Source organism: Euprymna scolopes, chromosome 25 (assembly GCF_053919585.1).
Source record: "Euprymna scolopes isolate OS-2025 chromosome 25, ASM5391958v1, whole genome shotgun sequence".
Lineage (NCBI taxonomy): Eukaryota > Metazoa > Mollusca > Cephalopoda > Sepiida > Sepiolidae > Euprymna > Euprymna scolopes.
In genome coordinates, this window is record NC_136506.1 from 79,407,103 (window position 1) to 79,430,333 (window position 23,231).

The 23,231-nt window shown below is 34.3% G+C and overlaps 1 protein-coding gene and 1 pseudogene across 2 annotated transcripts in view; both read right to left on the bottom strand.

Annotated features, from left to right (window-relative positions):
* The window catches only part of LOC145247458 (ribosomal biogenesis protein LAS1L-like), a 64,653-nt gene extending 43,372 nt beyond the window's left edge, over window positions 1–21,281 (bottom strand). For both annotated transcript variants that reach the window (XM_080109241.1, XM_080109242.1), the window contains exons 1-4: window positions 21,135–21,281; window positions 10,542–10,634; window positions 6,264–6,407; window positions 515–590 (exon numbers count right to left, since the gene is read on the bottom strand). In XM_080109241.1, the coding sequence (XP_079965367.1) occupies window positions 515–590; window positions 6,264–6,407; window positions 10,542–10,634; window positions 21,135–21,166 (345 nt within the window). In that variant the 5' untranslated portion in view covers window positions 21,167–21,281. The remainder of the gene's footprint in view (window positions 1–514; window positions 591–6,263; window positions 6,408–10,541; window positions 10,635–21,134) is intronic.
* Window positions 5,116–5,232, bottom strand: LOC145247596 (5S ribosomal RNA; annotated as a pseudogene).
* Window positions 21,282–23,231: the final 1,950 nt, after the last annotated feature.

The window sequence follows — 23,231 nt, forward strand, 5'->3', positions numbered from 1 at the left end:
TAATTTGTAATTGAATTATTAGAATCGTCTGTACTAAAGATTGACCTTTTGACCTCCTATGTTCCGCAATACTACTATGTAATTTCAAAACAATGCATTTCGATTATATTTTCAATATTTTAAAAAAATATTTCAATGGTATTTTTATTTTATTAATACTTAAAAAATAATTTAATAGTATTTATTTCAATAAAAATTTTTACTGGACATAAAGAATACAATTTTCAAGACCTTTTCAAGAAATTTTCCATATTTTCAAGGATTTTTCAAGGGTAATAATAGAAATAAGGCCTTTTTAAGGCAAAAGTTAATTCAAGAACTTTTCAAGTCAGTGCGAACCCTGTAAATTAGAATCAGGCCAATAACATTGTGAAAGCAATTAAAAAAAAAAAAAATCTGAATCTAATATCAATATGTCAGACAGATAGCTATTTGGGTCTGACTTTGAAATTACAACAAAGTAAATTTATATATTAGATATGAATAATCCATCTCTTATTTGAAATGTACAAACCTTCTTAGCAATTGACATGAGGTTATTCCTTATAGGGCATTTTACTTTTCTCTCCTCCGTAATGTCATTAACAAATCTAAAAAAAACAAAACAAAAAACATCAGAAAATTATTTAAAATAAAAAATTAAATGTTGTGAGAGGATAATTACTACTACTACTACTACTACTACTACTACTACTACTACTTCACCATCAGTTTAACGCCTGTTTTAAAGGGTGTTTTTTTTTTTTTTTTTTTTGAGAAGGCAAATTTTACATTAAAACTAGCAAGAAACTGTGCGTTGCCCGGGGGGCGAAATAATTTCAGACTAAAAAGATCTGCGTTTTATTCCATACTAGCAGTGGCGCCTGACCTTACCTGATCATAAAAAAATGCTTAAATATGTTATTTTAATTCATGCACACTTATATTATTATAGTGTCAATACTCTAGCCATTAATATATATTATATTGTACTCAATATAATGTAGTGGTTTCAAAAGTTTAAAAAAAAAAAAAAAAATGACTTGAGTGCGATCAGCAAGAATCAAAACCGAAACCAGAACTTATATATAAAGAATTCTTGGTAAAATTATTTATTACAAGATCCAAGCAAGCAAGTCCAGAATTTTATAATTATTAGAATAAATCAGAGAAAAATATTTTTATTACACAAATATGTAGTTTATTCCAAAAATTAATTTTAATACAATTCCGGGCTTGCACATATATGGCATAAGGATCAATTGTCACAAACTTCACACATTAAATTAGGTTGTATTTTACCAATAACAATAAATTTTGGCAATGTTGTCTTCCAAGTAGTCTATTATGTCTGGTTTATCAGTGTAGATATGGGACTTTACATATCCCCAAAGAAAATAATCTAATAGGGGGTAAGTAGCACCAATGAGATGACCAGTTGACATGCCTATTTCGTGATGATCCTGGATATGACCTTAAACTATATCCGATAGTGAGGCCCCAGCTTGCAGGCTTTGTGGAGTGTGGAGCCACCCCTTAATTGCCACTGCTTCCAGGTTCACTCTGACCCGGAGTGGTAGTACCTGCTTAACTATGGGTTAAATAGAAACTGACTTGAAAAAAAACAAAAACAAAAAAAACAAAACATGTATTCTATTAAAAACTTTTCAAAATCACTGGATTCAGCATTAAATGGCCTTGATAATGAGTTGATACCTATGAAAAAAAAAAAAAAAAGAAAAAGTCCAATGTGAACAAGTTCTAATTGAACCGTCCTCCTAAGTAATCCAAGTTTCAAAATTCCCACTGTTTACTATGCTAAAATCACAATGACTAATGTATACCTATTAACCCTTATCCTCGAGTGGCCTCTGGGCCTTGATAAGTGGTGACTCCCTTGTAAAAAAAAAAAAAAAAAAAAAAAAAAAAAAAAAAATTAAATGACTGAAAAGGGTTGATATGCCGTAAAATCACCAACCATTTCGTGAAATTATTTGTTCATCAAATGTTTCTTTCAGTAAGTTGATCATATCATTTGCAATTTGCAAACGCTGCTCGGATGTCAATCTCTTCAGGATGAATTGATAAACCAAGCTGAACTCAAAATAAACGATAGTTGCTAAATATGAAAAAAAAAAAAAAAAATTGTACAAAATGTTTAATGGTTTTTTTTTCAACTTTGACCCATTTTCGACCCCTTAAAAACAATTTTTACCGGCTAAAGACCCATAAAAGAACGGCCTGTAAAAACTCCAATCATTTGAAGCCTCTAGCACTGCTCTGCGACTTTTAGTTTCGGAGGAGATAGAGTTTGAAAATATGGAGACAGGCAAACCAACAGACATATAGCCGTTTATATATTAGATTATTTTGATATTTTGTTGTATAACTTTGTTTCTTTTAGAAATTCTAAGAGACTTATGATCAAATTTGTTAAAAATGTCTTTCAGATTGTTTTCTTGATAGCATTTTATTTATGTTTTATTGAAATCTATGTAGGTTAGGATGTGTTTCACTGTGTACAGTTTCGTGTTTCTTCGCCTTTCAGTAGATATGAATGGGTATATGTTTTATTTGGAGTCTTGTTCTTATTATTACTTCTTTTCTTGCCATTTTCGTGTTGGAGAGTTTAACTTCCACCCATTCTTTAAAAGGTAGATTAAATTTGGTAAAGTTTACTATTTTTTCAAGAGTTCCATAGCTTTTGCCAGTTGGATATAAGAAAAGAATAATTAATACTTTGGATTCACCAAAATCGATAAACAAAGAGCCTGCCAGGGCAACGCCAAGTAACCTGGTCGATATATATATATATATATATATATATATATATATATATATATACAGGGTGTCCCAATAAAATTTATACACTCTTTAAATGACCATAAAACCAACATTTATTATCAGAAAGAAAAGTTTCATACATCAAAATACTGTGAACAAATATAGAAACCAGCTAATTATCAAATTATTGGCCATCGTGGTCCATGAACAGCTGACAACGCTCACTGATTGAATCGAAAACGTTTCTAATCAGTTCAATTGGTATGTTGACTCATCTTCTTTCAATGGTTGCTTTCAATTCATTCACTGTAGCTCGTTTTGTGGTGTGAACCCTGTGTTTAACATGCTCCCACCTACCCAATTCCATGCCTAAAAGAGAAAAATCCATGGAGGGGAGGGTCAAATCCGGTGAGCGAGGACAGTACTCAATACTTCCTCTTCGTCCTAACTATCTGTTTTGCAGGTGACTATGAAGATGTACTCTTATGTCATGATGATAATGGGGAAGTGCTCCATCCTGCTTTATTCCTAAACATGTCTTGGGAATGTAGCATAGCGTATTCATGTAGCAAGTTGAGATAATTTAAAGAGTGTATACATTTTATTGAGACACCCTATATATATATATATATATATATATATATATATATATATATATATATACACACACATTCATGTAGCAAGTTGAGATAATTTAAAGAGTGTGTACATTTTATTGGGACACCCTATATATATATATATATATATATATATATATATAAACTTTGTAGATCTTTGGTTAGTTGTTTTGGACTCAACATACAAATACACAGCCAACTACCCTTTATATAAGAAATGCAATATGTATTTATTATGCCTCTTTGGGCACCTCTTAGTTAAATTAATCTAATTTCAATTGTTAATATGTAGTATTATATTAGCATGGCGGGACAACGCCAAGTTGATTATTATTATTAGAAAAATAAAACAATTAGATTTTGGAAAATGCGGGGTTACAGCTTGGAATGTTTACTCAGAAATAAAATACACAAAGTCGATTTAGGAATTTTAAAGTCGATCGGAATTTGGTTAACAAACAGACGTGGGGATGGCTCTGTTGGAAGCAGAAAGGGAAATGAGTGAAACCATAGAAAAAGATCAACCTCTGACAAGGGAATCCATAAGATGAATGACACTTGTGTAAAGTATAACTCATTTTTATATAAGAAGGTATGTGCTTCTTTTGGTCTGAGACAGGCAGACATATTGTTATCGTTTGACTGTAAGAAAAGCTGTCTGTAAAAGTTAGTGCGTCATGTTTGTTAACTGTGTGAATTGGCCGCACACACAATGACCATTTTACATACATAAACAATAGAAGAACGTTTAAACCACTAGATGACACACACTGTTTATATCACAACGTTAAAGAGATATCTGTTTAATAGACACTGTTATATACACACCACTTGATGATTGAAACAAGTAAGAAATATATATATTTCTTACTTGTGTCAATATTTGAATTTGTCCGAATAGTCTTGAAACAATTATAACTAACGATGAAATACACTATTTGTTACTACCAACCGATTCTTTGATGTCTTGGTTTTTGTTAAAACAATATATATATATATATATATATATATATATATATTAGTGTTAGGATGATTAATCGGAATCGGAACTGAAAAAAATCGTAAGATTTGGTGGTATTGGAATCAGTATCGGAAAAATTCAAAAGTTATAAGAATTTAAAATGCAAAAAATTATTTTTCTGCACACATTTTTCTTTAATAATCCTCGGTTGTGAGCAACTAAGAGGGATACCTGGCATTACCAAGGACAAAAATTTCACATATTTCTATTAAAACTTTTATCTCGCCACTACCTCTCTCTCTCTCTCTGTCTACACACATGCGTACAACCCTTCTTTATATAATAGATTCCTTGAGGAAGTGGATTTATTTTTAAACAAGAAAATCAAATTTTATGGCTAAAGGACGAACGACAATCTCGTGATGCCAACTTGAAAACAGGCTGAAGGTACAAGGTAGAGAACTCCAAATAATTACAAATTTGAGATTTTAGAAAGTAATTCTTAACATGGGAAAAGGAAAGGGCATTGGAAAAACTCAAATTCGCTTAAAAATTATTTTCTTCATAAAAATAAAACTATTCAATCAATTTATGTAAGGCTTCCTTCAGTCTTGACAGACTATGGATGCCCACGGTAAGGGTGCCTGTGTGTAAAGTTGTTGTGCTAAGAGTTGCACAATCTTCAACCACACCTTTCCTGAGTTAACATTGTTGAATAGCAGTGGCAAGTGGAGGTTCAGAACGCCTGGAAACAATGCTGAGATAAGCGGAAAGCACATACAGCGCCTGGAATTCTCAAATGGTCACCCATCTGGTATTAGCCAGGCTCAACGTTGCTTAACTTCGGTGATCTGACGGGAACTGGTGTGTCAATGTGATTGTGCCATATAATCAATTTATGTAATGTTTGGTTTAAAATTTTTTTCCATCATAGGTATGCGCATTATACATATTTTTCTTTTCTTTTCTAAGGACGAGTGCCAATATTAATTTAGAAAAGAGAAGAAAAAAATATGCTCAATAACGAATCAAATAAGTATAAGGAAGTAAGTAATATTTTAAGTTTTCTTTTTAGTTTTTGGTTGAAAATAATATTCACTTGTTGGAAATTTAAATGTTGAAAAAAAAAAAAAAGTCCTGAGAACTATAAATATTAGCTGTCTTTAATCCCCTCCAACAGATTATCAGGGGTGGGGGAGGTTAAATGTTATGATCACCCCAGGTAGCAAAAATAGTTGCTATATCACTGGAGATAAGGTTACACACACCCACACGCACACATAAATTTATTAATAAATGAATACTGAAAAATGGGATAATTCTACGATTTTTAATGGATTTTTTGTTTTAATCAAAGCCGTTAATTTTTTTGGTTAAATTCACTTTCATTACTCTACCTGAAAAATGTGTTTTGTCTACAATTGAGAATGATCAAATACGGTGCCATGCTAAATTGTTCCCTTTCAACTGCCAGTGTAATTGCAGTGCTCAATGTATATTTGGTCCATAGGCTTAAAATAAGCCCTGTTATATCCCACTCTTCCTCTGCCAGAAACAACAACATAGCTCATTAGGAATGATTAAGGATACTTACCTGATAAGAGCTAGCCCATAAAGCTCGCAAAGTTTAAAATGAACACTCTTATATCCTTCCCTAGCTACCCACACAAATTAAATGGCCCAAGATCTTTAAATACTAGCTGCCTTAACCGCCTCCCCCCACCTACATGGTGTTATCTCTTTGAAAAGAGAATGCGTTTTATTCACATTTGAAAATGATCATATAAATCACCATGCTTTTGTCAACGTAATTACAGTGTCCAATGTACATTTGGTCCATAGGTTTAAAATTGATCGTTATATGTACCTCCCTCCACCGGAAGTAAAAACATTGCTCATCAGAAATGATTAAGGACACTTACCTGATAAGAGCTAGCCCATAAAGATTGCGGAGTTTCTGGTTTAATTCCCCATCCATTGGACCAGCAGTCATTTCTGTTCGATGTTCTAGCATAGCGCCAATTAGGGCTGCAGTGTTTTCAATGCCAGTTGGTAACCTGGGAATTCTAGAGGAAAAAAAAGACATAAATAAAAAAAAAATCAAAGACATTTCTTATTTTTTTTGAGATAACTATTCTTATCTGGGATGTTATTTTCACAACGCTTCGACTAATGTTAACTTCAACGGCCTTAAACTGAGTGCTGTAAAACTTGGGATTCCGTAACTTCTGGATTAAATTAAGGGATCAGTTCAAAATTCTGTACAGATTTGTAGATATGACAAAAAGTTCCGAGTTCTAGAACAGGGTCGGCAACCTATGGCACACATGCCACATTTGACACGCCAAGCAATTTCCAATAGCATGCAGATGCCTTAAGTATTCTTCCTTATGATAAAAATAAATCACTAATTGGATATTTTTTTGTAAATGCACAAAAAAAATATATATATATATATATATTTTTTTTCTAAAAAATTAGTCCTCGCGCGAAAGAGCAGGACACAAAATGTTTTAAATAATAATAATAGAATAACAATAACAAAGACTTTCGCTGGCGAGGACTACTATTGACCGTAACCAGTTATACAGTCCTTTTGAAATTTTCATCTCTATTTTTCTCGTTATGTACTGAATATTTATTAATGAAACCTATATGAAATATGTTTCTTCTTGAATTTTAAAGATTTTCTATTCTGAAAGAAGTTTAAAATATTTAATCTAAAAAAGTTATTTTAAAGTTTTTGTTAAAAAAAATCAGATTTTCTCATTATTCAGACCTGCATTACAAAGAGAGAGTTGCAAAAAATGAGTTGTGGTGTGAGGAGAAATACAAACTGAAACAGAGAGAATATTCAGACCTGTAATAATACAAAGACGGGGTTGCAAATAAGGAGTTGTGGTGTGAGGAGAAATACAAACTGAAATAGAGAGAAGGAGAGTTTTAAAATATAATCTTAAAAAGATAAGATACGAGTTAGAAAAGCACTTCATCCAAGGCATGAAAATTGCTAAACAAAATGTTTTTACTATAGGCTTTAAAAATAAAGGTACAAGATTCAATTTGAAATTTATTTATCTTCAAAGTGCACTTTTATAAATTTTACAAAGTAAGGTATAAAAATTTAATTTAAATTGGATCAAAAAATTACCATTGATTTATTTTATGTAGTGTACATTTTGTTGCAATTTAAAAACATTATCTTTCATCTAGCAATTAATGATATAGATATAAAATTTGTAATGATTTTTTTTTTAAGTGAAATAGAATGTACATTACATAAAATAAATCCAATGTAATTTTTTGATTCAATTTAAATTAAATTTTTATACCTTACTTTGTAAAATTTATAAAAGTGGACTTTGAAGTTAAATTTCAAATTGAATCTTGTACCTTTATTTTTAAAGCCTATAGTAAAAACATTTTGTTTAACAATTTTCATGCCTTGGATGAAATGTTTTTCTAACTTGTATATTGTAAAGTAAATATATTGGCCTTTACTTGTATAAGAATGTTTGTGTTGTTGGCACTCTAAATAATTTGAAAGCTTAAGTTGGCACACAGTTAGCAAAAGGTTACCTACCCCTAGACCAGGGTTTCCTAAACTTCAGGACACCATGGAACCTCTGAGCAGAGCAAAGGTTTTTCACAGAACACTTATGAGATAATTTCAAAAAGTAAATATGAAAAACATTAATTTCAAATTTTAACACTAACTAATAATAGTGTTTACAACCATTTATTTTTTTATTTTTTGATTAATCAAAAATTGTCGCATTTTTTGTTAATTTATTTTTTCCTTTTCATGAACCACCCTGAAACTTTTTACACCTGTAGTCATGTATCATATCGATTTCCAGTAAAAAAAGATCAATAATTAAATGTCTGTAGCCATTTAATTTTTCCATATAAAGCATTTAGTCCGCTTTAAGAAAGGGCTTCCCGAGCTCCTTGGCCTCACTCACGGGGCCCCAGGGCTCCATGGCGCCCACTTTGGGAAACCCTGGTGTAGATCATTGTTGAGCTGGCTTCTTCCTGATTGACTGAGGTATGTTTCTGGCCCTGTGCAATTCTAGGAGGTCTACCCTACCAGGATTTGTCTTTTCACTCCTTGAGAAGAGTGAAGTTTATTGCTAATTGCTTGAGGCGTCCCTACCAGGGAATGCTGACAGGGTTGTGAAGGCATTTTTTTTTTGCAGGCCAGAGTGTTCTCCCTCTATGGTGCTGGCTTACCCTATTCTAGAAGATACAGCTAAAATGTGAGGATAACATTTAAGATCTAAATATGAGATGATAACAATTAATACACAAGCCCCCTCCCCCCTCCACACATTTTTGCTTTGAAATATATACATGTAGATAATAGTCATTTACATAAAATGGGGCTGTAAATGGTGGGACCCTACACAAGTAAATAGAGATTAAGTTAACTAGTATAAATTCTGGCAAGGGTCACATTAGTACATGTCAGGATAATCTAGTGGCAAACGGAAATAGACCTAGCAGTAGCTAGTGAGATTGGCGAGAGTTTCAAAGATTAGCAGCCTAGATAAAACGTGCTAAAAAGTAAGGTGTTCAATGACTGGTTAGAAATGATCAAATGTTTGAGGGGAGGAGACAGAACAGAATTTCTGGACAGTTGGACTTTGAGAAGCGGGAGAAATCACGCGTTCAGAAAACAAAGAGAGAATCTAAATGAGTGTAATCCTTGACACCTGTCATATATGTCTCTCAATCCCCAAGTAGAAGAACAAATAAGAAAGAATTTTAGCCTCTTTTTTTAAACTGTTTGTCTGTTTAAACATTTATGTAAATTTTACTAATATTTTCATTTAATAGCCAAATAGAAAAGTTACTAGTCAAACCCACGTGATATTTGGAATATGACATCTTCGTTCTGTGACGATTATGTGCATAATAAACTTTTTTCTGTACATTTTTAATAAGTGTAATTCTAAATACACAACAAATTTTATATCGATACTTGAAGGTATAAACATTCTAATTTCTTCCGATGTTTTTTAGAACAGTCTTTGTTAAAAAAAAAGAGTACATTGTTCTATTAAACTTTTATTGTTTAAATAATTTAACTTTGTTCGTTTTATATAAAAAAAAAAGTTGAAAAGATATTTTTTCACTCAGTAGTGAGCTTTAGAAGATTGTCGGTGAAAGAAATACAATCGCCAAAAGATAAGCGTTTCATTATTTCTAGTCGCCACTTTAAAAAAAATCACTCGCCATGTAGAGCCCTGTTGTTTATGTTTTGAAGTCATCGTCGTGATAAGGAGACATGAATTACCCTAATCTGCAACGCCTCTATCTTGTCAAGTGACAGGATCGGGGAAGAAAAGAAAAATCTCAGTCTGTAAATGGATTATTTACATAGATACAGCTTTAATTTGAATATGAAGGGAGTGGTGGCTATAAGAAGGACGAAGCTGAGAGAAAGAGGGAAAATTGTCTTTCCAAAATTTATGTTCCTACATTTAAAAGATTTTATAATCTTGTAGTATGGTATACAAAGTCAAAATTAAGGAAAAAAAAAATCTGTAACAAATAGCTGTTATCAAATGTGTTAAAATTTAATTTTCTATCAACTATCATTTAAATTGCGCTTAAAGGGAACCATTCTTAATCGTCACTGAAAATAAAGGTATATTATTATATTTTTATATATCAATGTCGTAATTTTTTGAAATATAGCAGAAGAAGCAACGGCTCTAACACACCTGTACAGAAGCAAAATGTGTTACTTACCTGGATTTCCAAACAGAAATTCGTCTGAGAGCATGAAAATAAAGGTATGTTATTACGAAGTAAAAAAATTACCCACTTTAAGAAGATATTTATTTTGAATAGAATTTAAAGATAAATTAGAAAACTTTAAATATCAGGAAAATGATACCAACAAAATGCTGAAAAAAAAAAAACAACAAAAAACAACAACCCCCCCCAAAAAAAAAACTACGAACTGGATTTATTACCCTGATGAGGCTATTTTTAGCGAAATATTGGACCTTCAACGCCAACAAAAGTAAATAAATAAAAAAAAAATGATTTTATCATTTTCTTGATATTTAAAGTTTTCTAATTTATCTTTAAAGTATATTATATTTTTATATATCAATATGTTGTCATTTTTTTAAATATAGCAGAAGAAGCAACGGCTCTAACACCCCTGTACAAAACATGTTACTTACCTGGATTTCCAAACAGAAATTCGTCCGAGAGCATGTTTCTGCTTCTTCCAGTCGTTACTGTACAATTCCTGATAGACTTCTTCAAATTCTTTACTGAAGAATGTAAACAAAAGCAAAATAATGAGTTAAATAAACTAGAAAATATATACTTCCAACAGGTTAAGTAAGCAACTGAAAGATGCCGAAGCGATTGTCCAATCAGTTGTCAGAAAATGACAAGTTTCAATGAAAGTGTGAAAGTCATTAACCCTGCATTAGTAGGTGTGTTAGAAACTTTGTGAAAAATATTGAATAATTTCACTCCTGTCTTCCCAAGCTTATAACTACTTGAAAAATGTAATTCAAACCCTAATTCTTTTTTCAATTAAAGGAGCAAGGACCAAGGTTTCATTTAAAAATAATAAAAAAAAAAAAAGTGTTTTTTTAAAAAAAGGTTTTAAACTTTACAGGTATTTTCTAAAAAAACACTACTTTTTTTTGTTTTAAATTTGAATATATTATTTATTGATCTTTTATCTTCAATTTGTGATATATAACACTTTGGTGAGTAAATTAATTATTTACTTTTTAATAGACATTTGAAAATGGGGGGGGGGCGTGAATTTAAAAAAAACGTTTGTCTAAAATATTATATTCTGTTTATTGAAAAGAGCATAAAATTTCACATTGACCTGAAAATATCGTAAAAATAGAATCAATAGAAAAATTTTGATAGATTTTTAAAGTTTAAGAATTGAAAAATACTGAACTCGTAAAATTCAATTAATTTCATTATTGTTTTTCAAAAAATAAAAAAATAATATTTCTATTACTTTTCATACAACTTTAATAGTTTATTTTGGAAGTATAATCCATAAAGAAAATAAACAACCCACTTTTAAAAGAGAAATTGCGAGTTTTTTTTATATTTTATTTGCAGTTTCGTGTCAAAAATTCAGTGATCTCAAAAATTCCTACAAAAATTCTGATACACCTAATGAGGCACCTTAACAGTAAATAGGATTGCTCAGTACAAAACTACTACACATTTGCCCATTTTTTCTTGTTTTTCGGTAGTGCTCAATATTACTTGTTTATCGAACCGAATAAACATTTTACATAAAAGATAAGGGGTACTAGTGCACTTACTGATCCGCGCTTTTTTTAAAAATAGTATTTCCAAGTTTAATTGAAGTTTTATGTTTTTATTCAATTGTAAGGTTAAAGTACAGAATAATTACAAAACACCCTCCCCATGTTAAGAATGGCTTTTTTTTTTTTAAATAATAAAGTTATTTCAGCACGGATCAATAAGTGCACTAGTACCAAAAATACAACTGTAAACTTATTCAGTTAGGTAGAAAAAGTAACTTATTTTGCCTTTGATAACATTTGTTGGTGCTAGTGCAGAGAGTGATCCGCGCTATTTTTTTAAATCGTATTTCCAAGTTTAATTAAAGTTTTATGATATGTTTTTTTTATTCAATTGTAAGGTTGAAGTATAGAATAGGCACAAAACACCCTCCCCTCCCCATGTGTAGTCAATAATACATAGCTTACCTGGGTGTAGCTGCCGGAGGTGAGGATGCTCTTCCAACAGTCAAGAAAAACAATAGCCTTGCGGTTATTTATACTAATAGAGTAAGGTAATTGTTATAAAAACCTTCCTCCTTTATGAAGAGTTACTTAATTCCTTTATTTTTATGTTACTGTGGTTACAAGACCTGAGAAGAAGGTTGCGAAGAAGAATGTATTTTTTTCGCAACCTCACTTCAGGTTAGCTACTCTCAGTTATATGCTTTTTTTTCAACAATTTGCGAAAAAAATACACCAGTTCAACACAATTTCTAACGGAATTTTGAACGTCATTAGTAACAGCAATTAGTGACAATTCTGGAAATTGCTCAATTACCCATACAAGGATATGGAAACCCCTGATACTTCAGCTGTGGCAGATTCCAGGGAGCGACACTGTAACCAGATTTCCATTCTGAACATGAAAATCAAGGGTAGGCTTTGTTTGTCCCATGGCACGGAGATTACTCCCGCTATATTTTCTGTATTCCACAGGGAAATTTTGGACTATATCAACGAAATTGAAATCTCCATCTGCAAGTTGCAACTTTCCTGTGTTTCTGAAGAGGAAAGAAAGCTTATGGAGTCCGATTGATAAGTTTTTTTTATTTATTTTTTTATTTTTTTATTATTACATTTTCACCCCAAACAAGGCACATTGCCACTTTGGTGTAGGGGGCAACTATCAGGGGAAACATCTACTGGGGTATTATGTAGGGATTAGGGCAGCGAGATGTTGGTTCACGTTGCACTTGAACTTATGCATGTCAGTACAGTTGGGGAAGCAGTGACCTGGAATGGAATTCCAAAATCTAGCAGTTCTGGGGAAGAAACTACTGGAGTAGAAAGATCTTTTACATCTAGGGATCTCTACAGTGTGGGGGTGGGATTTTGCAGCTTGTCGGGTCTGTCGAGGGTGTTCACGTCGTGGGGGCACAAATGCTTGCAGTTCATCAGAGTATTCACCATTATAATACTTGCAGAACAGGCAGAGAGATGCAACGTTTCGACGATGGGACAGAGGCTGAAGCTTAGATGACAGTTTAGGGCCTATCAGATTTGCAACTCTCTTTTGAACCCTGTCAAGGAGCGAGAGACTAGTAGCCGATGCACCAGCCCAAATATGACAGCAATACTCCATACATGGGCGAATAGTGACCTTATAGAGGTACAGGATACTTTCGGGTGTTAGAAGTTTTCTAGCACAGTAGAGAGAGCCTACCTTCTTCGCAGCGGCTCTGGAATGCTTTCAATGTAATTGTTCCAACTCATGTTTCCTGTGAACGTTAGGCCAAGCAGTTTGAAAGATGTACTCTCAGACAGGGAGTCACTGGCCATTGCTATTGGTGGCAGAGAAGGTTTCTTGTAATTATTGAATGAAACCAGTTTAGTCTTGGCGGCATTGAACGTGACCATCCATTTTTGTCCCCATTCCACTACTGATTGGAGGTCATCCTCTAGTGTTTCTGCAATTACTTTAGATATATGTTCATTTGTTTTCCTGTCGTGCCTGCTATAGAGTGTGGTGTCATCAGCATATATACCCATCTCAGAGGCAATTTTGTCGGGGAGGTCATTTATGAATATCAGGAATAGCAGAGGTCCAAGGATAGATCCCTGGGGCACTCCCGCATTTATATCATATTGTTTAGATGTACGACCGTCGAGGACAACCTGGATTTTTCTCTTATCTAAGAAGGATTTAATTATGTTAAGTATTCTACCAGTGATACCGTATGATCTAATCTTCCTGAGGAGACCCTCATGCCATACCCTGTCAAAAGCCTTAGATATATCTAGAGCTACCGCTCTGCCCTCTCCCGCTTTGTCCAGTGAATGTTACCAGCTGAATATACGGAAGGAATTAGAGGATCTTTCTCTTCTGTTACATTCTCCAGAGGCTAGTGGGTATTTGGAGCGACCTTCCCTTCCTTATACGCCTGGACCTTCTATGGATAGAGCTCATTCATCATTCACTGTTAGACTTCCTCAAGTTCAAATCACTGGACCAACGTTCAGTGGTCGTGAAATGGAAAATGATAGAATGAGTTTTTACAATTTCTTATCAAGATTTGAAAATTGTGCGGCAGGCATGGCAAATGATGCAGAACAATTAAACTTTTTAAAATGCTCTCTTTGTCTGGGAGACCTCTGCTGCTGATTAATCACTTAAGTTGCGTCGATACAAATTATGAGAAAGCACTTGCAGTATTAAAACGAGAATATTTAGATGTTAGTGACATCATTGATAAGATATTCCAAGATATTATCGATTTCTCCCCCAAGGGGGAAAATTCTTATGAGGATCTTGGTAGTTTCATCTGCAGAATAGCTTCCATTCTGGAAGAACTGGCCAGCTCTCTCGATTGTGATTTCTCTGAGGATGGTTCTGCGGGTGCCCGATTAATGGCCAAAATACTTTTTTTGAAATTTCCGAGAGCATTGAAGGGAGAGCATATTCAGTTATGTGGCTCTAGAATTCCTTCTCTGTCAGTTTTGATGCGAGACACCAGTGAGGCTATTAAACGCTTGCTAATTAAAGGCGGCGGGTTGCCTGGTTCTTCGAATATCCATCGAAACAATTCTCGGGTAACCGTTTCAAAATCTAGAGCCACTACAACCCGAGATGTTTTTTTCTGCATAGATTCAGATTGTCAGTCTCCTTCTGGTTACTCGAGTAAACTATCTCCTCTGATTTGTGTTACCTTCGGTCGAGGAGGAAGAACTATCTCTGTAAACTGCTTATTGGATACTGGCAGTGGCAGAATGTATTTGTCTGGTGATGTCTTGCACTCCTTTGGTTCCTTGAGTTCTGACAGTTTGGATTGTCATTTGAGGATGACTACTTTTCTTGGAGAATGTGAGCAAATATACAGAGAGGTGAAATTGGATGTGGACTTAGGGTCTGGTCATGTGGGGCACTTTCAGGTTCTGGTTGCCAACTCATTGGACCTATCTTTATATTTAAAAAATTGGCATTTGCTGTTGGAAGAGTTCAAATGAACTGGATGTTCTCTGGCTGGGCAATTTGAGTCAGGCACTGATTTGGTGGCTATAAGTGGAATTATGGGTCTGGATCTGGTGCAACATTTGGGTCCCTTACAGTTGGTGCCTTGTTTGGGAGGGGGGGGGGTCAGGCTTTCTCTGTTCCTCCTGGTTTGATTCCCTTTGGTGAGGTAGACACTTTTTTTTCCTTCAAATCCTGCCCCTATTTCAAGAGATTCTACTTTGTTCAGTGCAGTAATGGAGAATACTCCCCAAGTGGAATCATCGCATGTTTGCTTCATCCTGGAAGCCGATCCTACCTATGCAGACCCCTGTGTGGATGTCTTTCCCTCTAGCAATGTGGAAAGAGGATTGGAGAAAATGTTCAGCATTGAGTCGTTGGGCATTCAGGACGGAGAAGAGATTTCAGGATATGATTTGGCAGTTCCAGGAATCTATAACATTCAGGGATGGGAAATATCATGTGCAGTTACCCTGGCATACAGATAAGCTGGCTCTGGTTCTTTCTAATCATGCTATTGCTTTGCACGTTTTGGATCGTGTCGTCAGGAGCCTGGAGAAAAAGGGACTGTACCAAGAGTATGTAAATGTATTCCTTCAGCAGCAACGAGAGTGCATCATTGAGGAAATACAGGTGGATCCTCAAAATTTTGTGGATTATGTATGGGTACCTCATCGGACCGTTTTCAAGATGGATCCGGCAGCTACTACTAAAATCAGGTCTGTATATAACTGTAGCTTGAAGGTCAGTGGCTCTGCTTCTCTTAACGAGGCTGCATAGTCTGGTGTGAATATGACAGGAGATATGTTGGACTTGTTGATGTCTTTTAGATCAAATAAGTTTGTCTTGACTGCAAACATCAGGAAAGCTTTCTTGATGGTTCGCCTTGCACTGGAGGCAGACAAGAACAGGTTCTGTTTTTTTGTGAAGGATGGTGATCGCCTTTGATGTTTCCGCTATGCCATGCTGATTTTTGGATTCACCTCGAGTCACTTTATATTGGGGAGTATCCTGAAGTTTCATGCAGCCCAGTATCCTTTTGACGAATGTCGAGTTGCGATGGAGAACCAATTCTATGTCGACAACCTGATGGTGACTCAGTCTGACTCAGCAAAGCTTGTAAGGCTGTATTCCCAGGTTAGGAGGCAGTTGCAGGAAGGTGGATTTGTGGTGTAGTCATGTAACTCAAACTGCGACAGCCTTAGGGAGGAGATGAGGAAAGATGGTACATTGAGTACTCATGAGGCTGGATGGGAGATGGTGCTCGGGTACCGGTATGATCCTATTTCAGAAAAGCTCCGCACTGCCCCCGTTAAGTGTGATCCGAGTGCATCTACTAAGAGGCAAATCCTTTTGGAATCGGCCAAGGTATTTGATCCCTTATCTCTTTGCCCGCCCGTGACTATAAGGAGTAGGATTTTGGTGGGAGAATTATGGAAGCGAGGTGTGCAATGGGATGTGGAAGTCTCTCCAGAGTTTCAGTCTTCTTGGAGGAACCTGGCAGAAGACTTATCTAAATTGAGCGACATGCATTTCTGCAAACAGGCCCATGACAGGAACCGAACTGGAGAGTTATACCTGTTTTGTGACGCTTCTAAAGAAGGATATGGATTTGCAGGGTGTCCGCCCTTCTAAGTTGTGTGTGGTAACAGATGCACAAGTAGTACTGTCATGGATTTTATCAGAAACGATGACTAGTAAAAATATCTTTGCTAGAAACAGGTTCAAGGATGTTCTGCTAATGAGCCTGGATTTGGAAACAAACTACGGCATCAAGCTGACCTTCAGGTATGTTTCTACAACCTAAAACCCGGCTGACTTAATCACTCGTGGATTAACGATAAGGAAGTTCCAGGACAACTTTGACTTTTGGTACCATGGCCCTTCTTGGTTGCGCGGTGGGGTCTTGACTTGGCCGCAGCAGGAGTTGCCCTGTCTTGATGATAGATGCCAGCAGATTGTTCATTTGTCAACAAATTTTGCTGCAATTGTGGATGAGGAGTGTGTTTCGATGATCTCCATGCGGCGGTTCTCTACATTTACCCGTTTGTTGAGGGTAACTTCTTTGGTCTTCCGATTCATCGGCTTGATGAGGAAAAGGGAAGACAACTACAACAAGAAAGCCGCAATTTACTTAATAAAATGTTCGCAACAGCAGGAATTTACGGCTGAATTGAATTATCTGCGGAATCCTATGGTAAAGCCTGCACCTAATCATGTTCAGGCACTAGATCTTTTTCTGGATGATGAAGGGTTGATCCGTTCGCATGGACGGCTGGACAGGTCTTCTCAGTTTTCTTATGAAGTTAAGAATCTCTTGTTGCTGGGCAAAAATCATCACCTGACCCGACTTGTGATATTAGACTGCCATCTTAAATGTTCCCATCTGGGTATAGGGTCAACCTTAACGAAATTGAGATATCGTGGATACTGGGTACCTCAAGGGAGGCAGGCAGTCAAAAATGCCCTGAATTCCTGCACAAGGTGTAAAAGATACAATTCTAGGCCGGTGCTGCCTGAGAACATGGCCAATCTACCAACTTCTCGTGTCGAATTTGAGGTTCCTTATAGGAACACTGGAGTGGACTTCACAGGACATTTTTGGGTGAAGGAGGGTAACAGTGAGAAAAAAATGTATCTGTTGTTGTTCACTTGTTTGAGTGTAAGAGCAGTGCATATAGAGGTGGTGCCAGACATGAGTATATTGTCCTTTTTTCAGGCACTAGTCAGATTTACTAATGCACATGGTGTTCCAGAGTCGATTCTCAACGACAACGCGAAAACTTTTCTGGGTAGTGGAAGACTGTTTAAGCGCCTTTGTCTTCTCCAGGACTACCAGGCCAAATTTGGGTCATGTAACATTAAGTGGGAGACAATTCCTCTATTTTCCCCTTGGATTGGAGGAGTATGGGAGCGTAGCATCAAGACTTTAAAATCTTGCCTGTACAAGGTTATTGGTAGGGGTAAAGTAGATTATTATACCTTCCTAACTATTGTCTCAGATATTCAGCGGGCTGTAAACAACAGGCCCCTTACTTATCAAGAGTCCGCTGACAGGCAACCAATGATTATCACACCCAATATGTTTAATAGACCCAATAAAAGCCCTGGTCCATTGTTACTATTGGGAAGAGATGATCTCTCCACCATGGTTCCTCCCAGCCGGAGAAGGTTGATCGAGACGATTGGATTACGAAATGAATGGTTGTCAAGATTTAGAGAACTGTGGTACAAGGAGTACCTCCTTGATCTTAGAGGAAGGATGCCAGGAAGATCTCAGATATCATTCCAGAATCGCATTAAAAGAAATGATGTAGTCTTGGTCAAGAGCCCTTTAAAACCACGACCCTTTTGGATGTTGGGTACTATACTTGAGGTTCTCCCAGGACAAGATGGAGTAGTGAGGACAGCTTGTGTCAGACAGGGCGATGGTTTGGTGAACGTCCAATGATTGTGCACCTCGAAAGAGACGAAGGGGTAGACCTAGTCTGTTACCTGCTCAATAGAAGTAGTCTTGGGTAGGACTATAAACTATAACCGACAGCGGAGCCTAGGCTAAGGGACAGAATGAGGGTACTCTGAACCACTGTTACCTCCAGGTGGCCCTTGACTGAGGCCTAGCACCTGTTAGTCTCCCTGCAGGGTCACACCAATTAAAAGTTTTTTTTTTCTATGAAGATATATATATATATATATATATATATATATATAAAATGCACTTTTTTTTTCTTCTTTTTCTTTTGTTGGGAGAGTGTAGTGAATAATACATAGCTTACCTGGGTGTAGCTGCCGGAGGTGAGGATGCTCTTCCAACAGTCAAGAAGAACATGTGGTTATTTATACTAATAGAGTAAGGTAATTGTTATAAAAACCTTCCTCCTTTGTGAAGAGTTACTTATTCCTTTATTTTTATGCTACTGTGGTTACAAGACCTGAGAAGAAGGTCGCGAAGTTGATTGTATTTTTTTCGCAACCTCACTTCAGGTCAGCTATTCCCAGTTATGATTTTTTTTCAACACATGTTAAGAATGGTTTTTAAAATAATAACGTTATTATTTACGTCCGGATCACTCTCTGCACTAGTACCCATTCGTTTTATATATATATATATATATATATATAGTAATTTATAAAATATATATGGCGATAGGAAGGGGCGCGGTGGATACTAGAAAGCTGATTGGCTAACTAGAAATCCTCAACATATATAAAAACAAGAAGCAACCACAGAATTCGCGCATAAGCCTGACGAATCCTATAGTGGATGAAACGCAGAATATTCAGTGTAGCTTAATCGCCATATATATTTTATAAATTACTAACTAGCTCTACCTACGTATTGAGCACTTTTGAAGTAAATACTTAAAGTTTACGCATAAATCTATACTTTCGTATATTAGGTTTATGTGAGTAAATGAAGTAGTTATATATATATATATATATATATATATATATGGGTTTGTATTACTGTACACATAGATTCGAAAAAGTTGTCAAAAAAAGAAATATATAACAAATAAATGTTATCAAAGGCAAGATAAGTTACTTTTCTACCTAACTGGATATATTTTTCGTGTTTTTATTCAATGTAACATGTTTATTCAGCTCGAAAAGCATACAGTGTTTACCGATGTATTGGAAAATTCAAAATGGCGCCCGACACTCTCTTTAACACGGTAAGTTCAGGAAAAATGTTATAAATAATAAACTAGACAAAATACTGTTAGAAATTCGCTCATTATATGTTACCGTGACATAAGTTGACATATATTCTGTGTTTTTTAAATAGTATTTTATCTAGTTTATTATTTATGACACTTTTTTCCAAACTTACCATGTTAAAGAGAGTGCCGGGCGCCATTTGGAATTTTCCAATACATCGGTAAACACTCTGCATGTTTTTCGAGCTGAATAAACATGTTACATTGAGTAAAAACAAAAAATTGTATCCAGTTTGGTAGAAAAGTAACTTATCTTGCCTTTGATAATATTTATTTGTTATATATTTGTTTTTTGACAACTTTTTCGAATCTATGTGTACAGTAATACAAACCCATATATATATATATATATATATATATATATATATATATATATATATATATATATATATAACTTTTTCATACCTCTGTGGATACAAACCCAACTTTCAAATAATTACATTTTTTTTTTAGAAGAGTCATTTTATGAGTTAAAAACAAAATGTGAAGAATATTAAAATAGCTTCGACTTTCACTTATCGGCAAAAAAATGAATTTGTTTTTCGAAAATTAAAAAAAAACCCAAAACTACTTAATTTTTATGATTTTTGGAATATGCCATCTTTAATCCGTGACAAGTAAATACACGATACAAGTTTTTTTTCAGTTTTGTTTATTACCGCCATATCTGAACAAGCACCGCCGGCGCCGGCCACGATAGCGATTGAATGATGGAAAAACAAAACAATTCCAAATAATACTTTACCGTTTTGTTTTAAAATGTCGTTAAAATCAAAAATTCTGTTAAAATCAAAAATTCTGCAAAATCGTAATTCGTTTAATTATTTGATTTATATATTAATTTATAATAATGCAGGTCTTCAAATCTAAACAGTTAAAAAACTAATGGTACTAGTGCAGAGGGTGCGGATCCGGACGTAAATAATAACGTTATCATTTAAAAAGCCATTATTAACATGGGGAGGGTGTTTTGTACCTATTCTATACTTCAACCTTACAATTGAATAATAAAAAAAAAACATATCATAAAACTTTAATCAAACTTGGAAATACGATTTAAAAAATAGCTCGGATCACTCTCTGCACTAGCACCAAAATAATATACGAACTTCCTTTTGTTAAAAGCTACACGCAAAGATACAGCATCGACAATTCATCGCGTACATTGCAGTTAATTTTAACAAAAATTATACGCAGTGAAAATAAACATTCAAGATAAATAATTGTGTACAAGTCTTTCATTGTTTATAACGAACATGAAATTAAAGAAAAATCTCGAGATAAACATGAACAAAAGCGAAAATAACTAACCGGGTTGACCACGCGGTTTGAGTAACAGCCATTTTGGTTTTGTACTACTATGGTATTCTCCAAACGGTGTCAAAGCAAAAAGTGTCCCTTCGATAAATGTATCTTTCGGTGTAATGGGAGACTTTACATCCGGCCATATCGGTGTCAGGTGAAAACCTCGAGTGGAATAAATAATAGTCCAGTTACTTTGTATTAGTATTTTCAAAATATGTATATTACTTTATTAAATATTAATTGATTTCTTTATAGCTATTATAAAAATATGGCTGGATTGTCGTAACGACAATCCAGCCATATTTTTATAGTAGCTAAACGGTTTAGTTGTATGAATAACTCTAACTCTATATGGAGCAAAAGGGAATAAAGTGAGTGGCACCGCACACCACACCGCACCGTCGCAGTGTCGCACCGATCAGACTTTTTGTAGGATTTTTGACACCCCTAACACGAAACTGCGAATAAAATATAAAAATCTCGTAATTTCTCTGTTAAAAGTGGGTTGTTTATTTTCTTTATGGATTATACTTCCAAAATAAACTATTAAAGTTGTTTTAAAAGTAATAGATTTTTTTTAAACAGTACTGAATTTTCCGAACTCAATACTTCTCAATTTTTAAACTTTAAAAATCTTTCAAAATTTTTCTATTGATTCTATTTTTACGATATTTTCAGGGTCAATGTGAAATTTTATGTTATTTCCAATAAATCGAATATAATATTTTAGACAAACGTTTTTTTTTTTTAATTCACGCCATTTTCAAGTGTCTATTAAAAGTAAATAATTAATTTACTCACCGAAAAGTAAATAATTAATTTACTCACAAATTGAAGAGAAAAGGTCAATAAATAATATATTCAAATTTAAAACAAAAAAAAAAAAACGTAGTGTTTTTTAGAATTTTACCTGTAAAGTTTGAAGTTTAAAACCTTTTTTTTAAACCACGTTATTTGTTTTTTCTTTTTCTTTTTTTTTTTAATGAAACCTTGGTCCTTGCTCCTTTAATTGAAAAAAAAAAAAATAGGGCTTGAATTACATTTTACATGATGAATGAAGCTTGGAAAGACAGGGGGTCGAATAATTCACGCCTCCCATTTTGAAATGTCTATTAAAAAGTAAATAATTAATTTATGTACCAAAGTCTTATATATCACAAATTGAAGAGAAAAGGTCAATAAATAATATATTCAAATTTAAAACAAAAAAAAGTAGTTTTTTAGAAATTTACCTGTAAAGTCTGAAGTTTTAAACCTTTTTTTAAAAAAAAAAAACCCACGTTTTTTTTTCTTTTTTTTTTTTTGTTAATGAAACCTTGGTCCTTGCTCCTTTAATTGAAAAAAAAAAATAAATAAAATTAGGGCTTGAATTACATTTTTCGAGGAGTTATAAGCTTGGAAAGATGGGGTGGAATTATTCACTATTTTCACGAAATTTCTGACACACCTACCGCACCGGCGCACCGCAGACCGCACCGCTATCTCACTCTAAACGTAAACAGAACGTTTTCACAAGTAAACAAATGAGAAGTTCGTGGATCCGGATGATCCAACAATACACACGCAAACAATAGAAGGATTGTGGGCCCATTCAAAGACCTCCCCCCCCCCCAAAAAAAAACGAGAAAAGGTGGTGGAAACAGACTTTTGAGATGCATATGATAGAATTTTTGTGGAGACGCAGGAAGAAGGGAGAAATATTTTCACGCATCCGTGAACAATATCCATTTCAAAATAAAACTCTGGTCATTGTTTATTTATGAAAAAGTATTTTATCCCTGATTTAAAAATGTTCCGCTTTTTTTGTTTATTTGTGAAAAAGTTTTATTTTAAAAATGAAAAAAATTATTTTTATTCAAAACTCTGGGTTAACCCAAAACTCTTAACTTATATTATTCATTTGATTAATTGTTTACGTTCAGTGAGATAGCCGTGTTACCTAGATAAGTAGGCCGCTAGGGTTTGTTTTACCGTACACATAGATTCGAAAAAGTTGTCAAAAAAACAAATATATAACAAATAAATATTATCAAAGGCAAGATAAGTTACTTTTCTACCTTACTGGATATATTTTTCGTGTTTTTATTCAATGTAACATGTTTA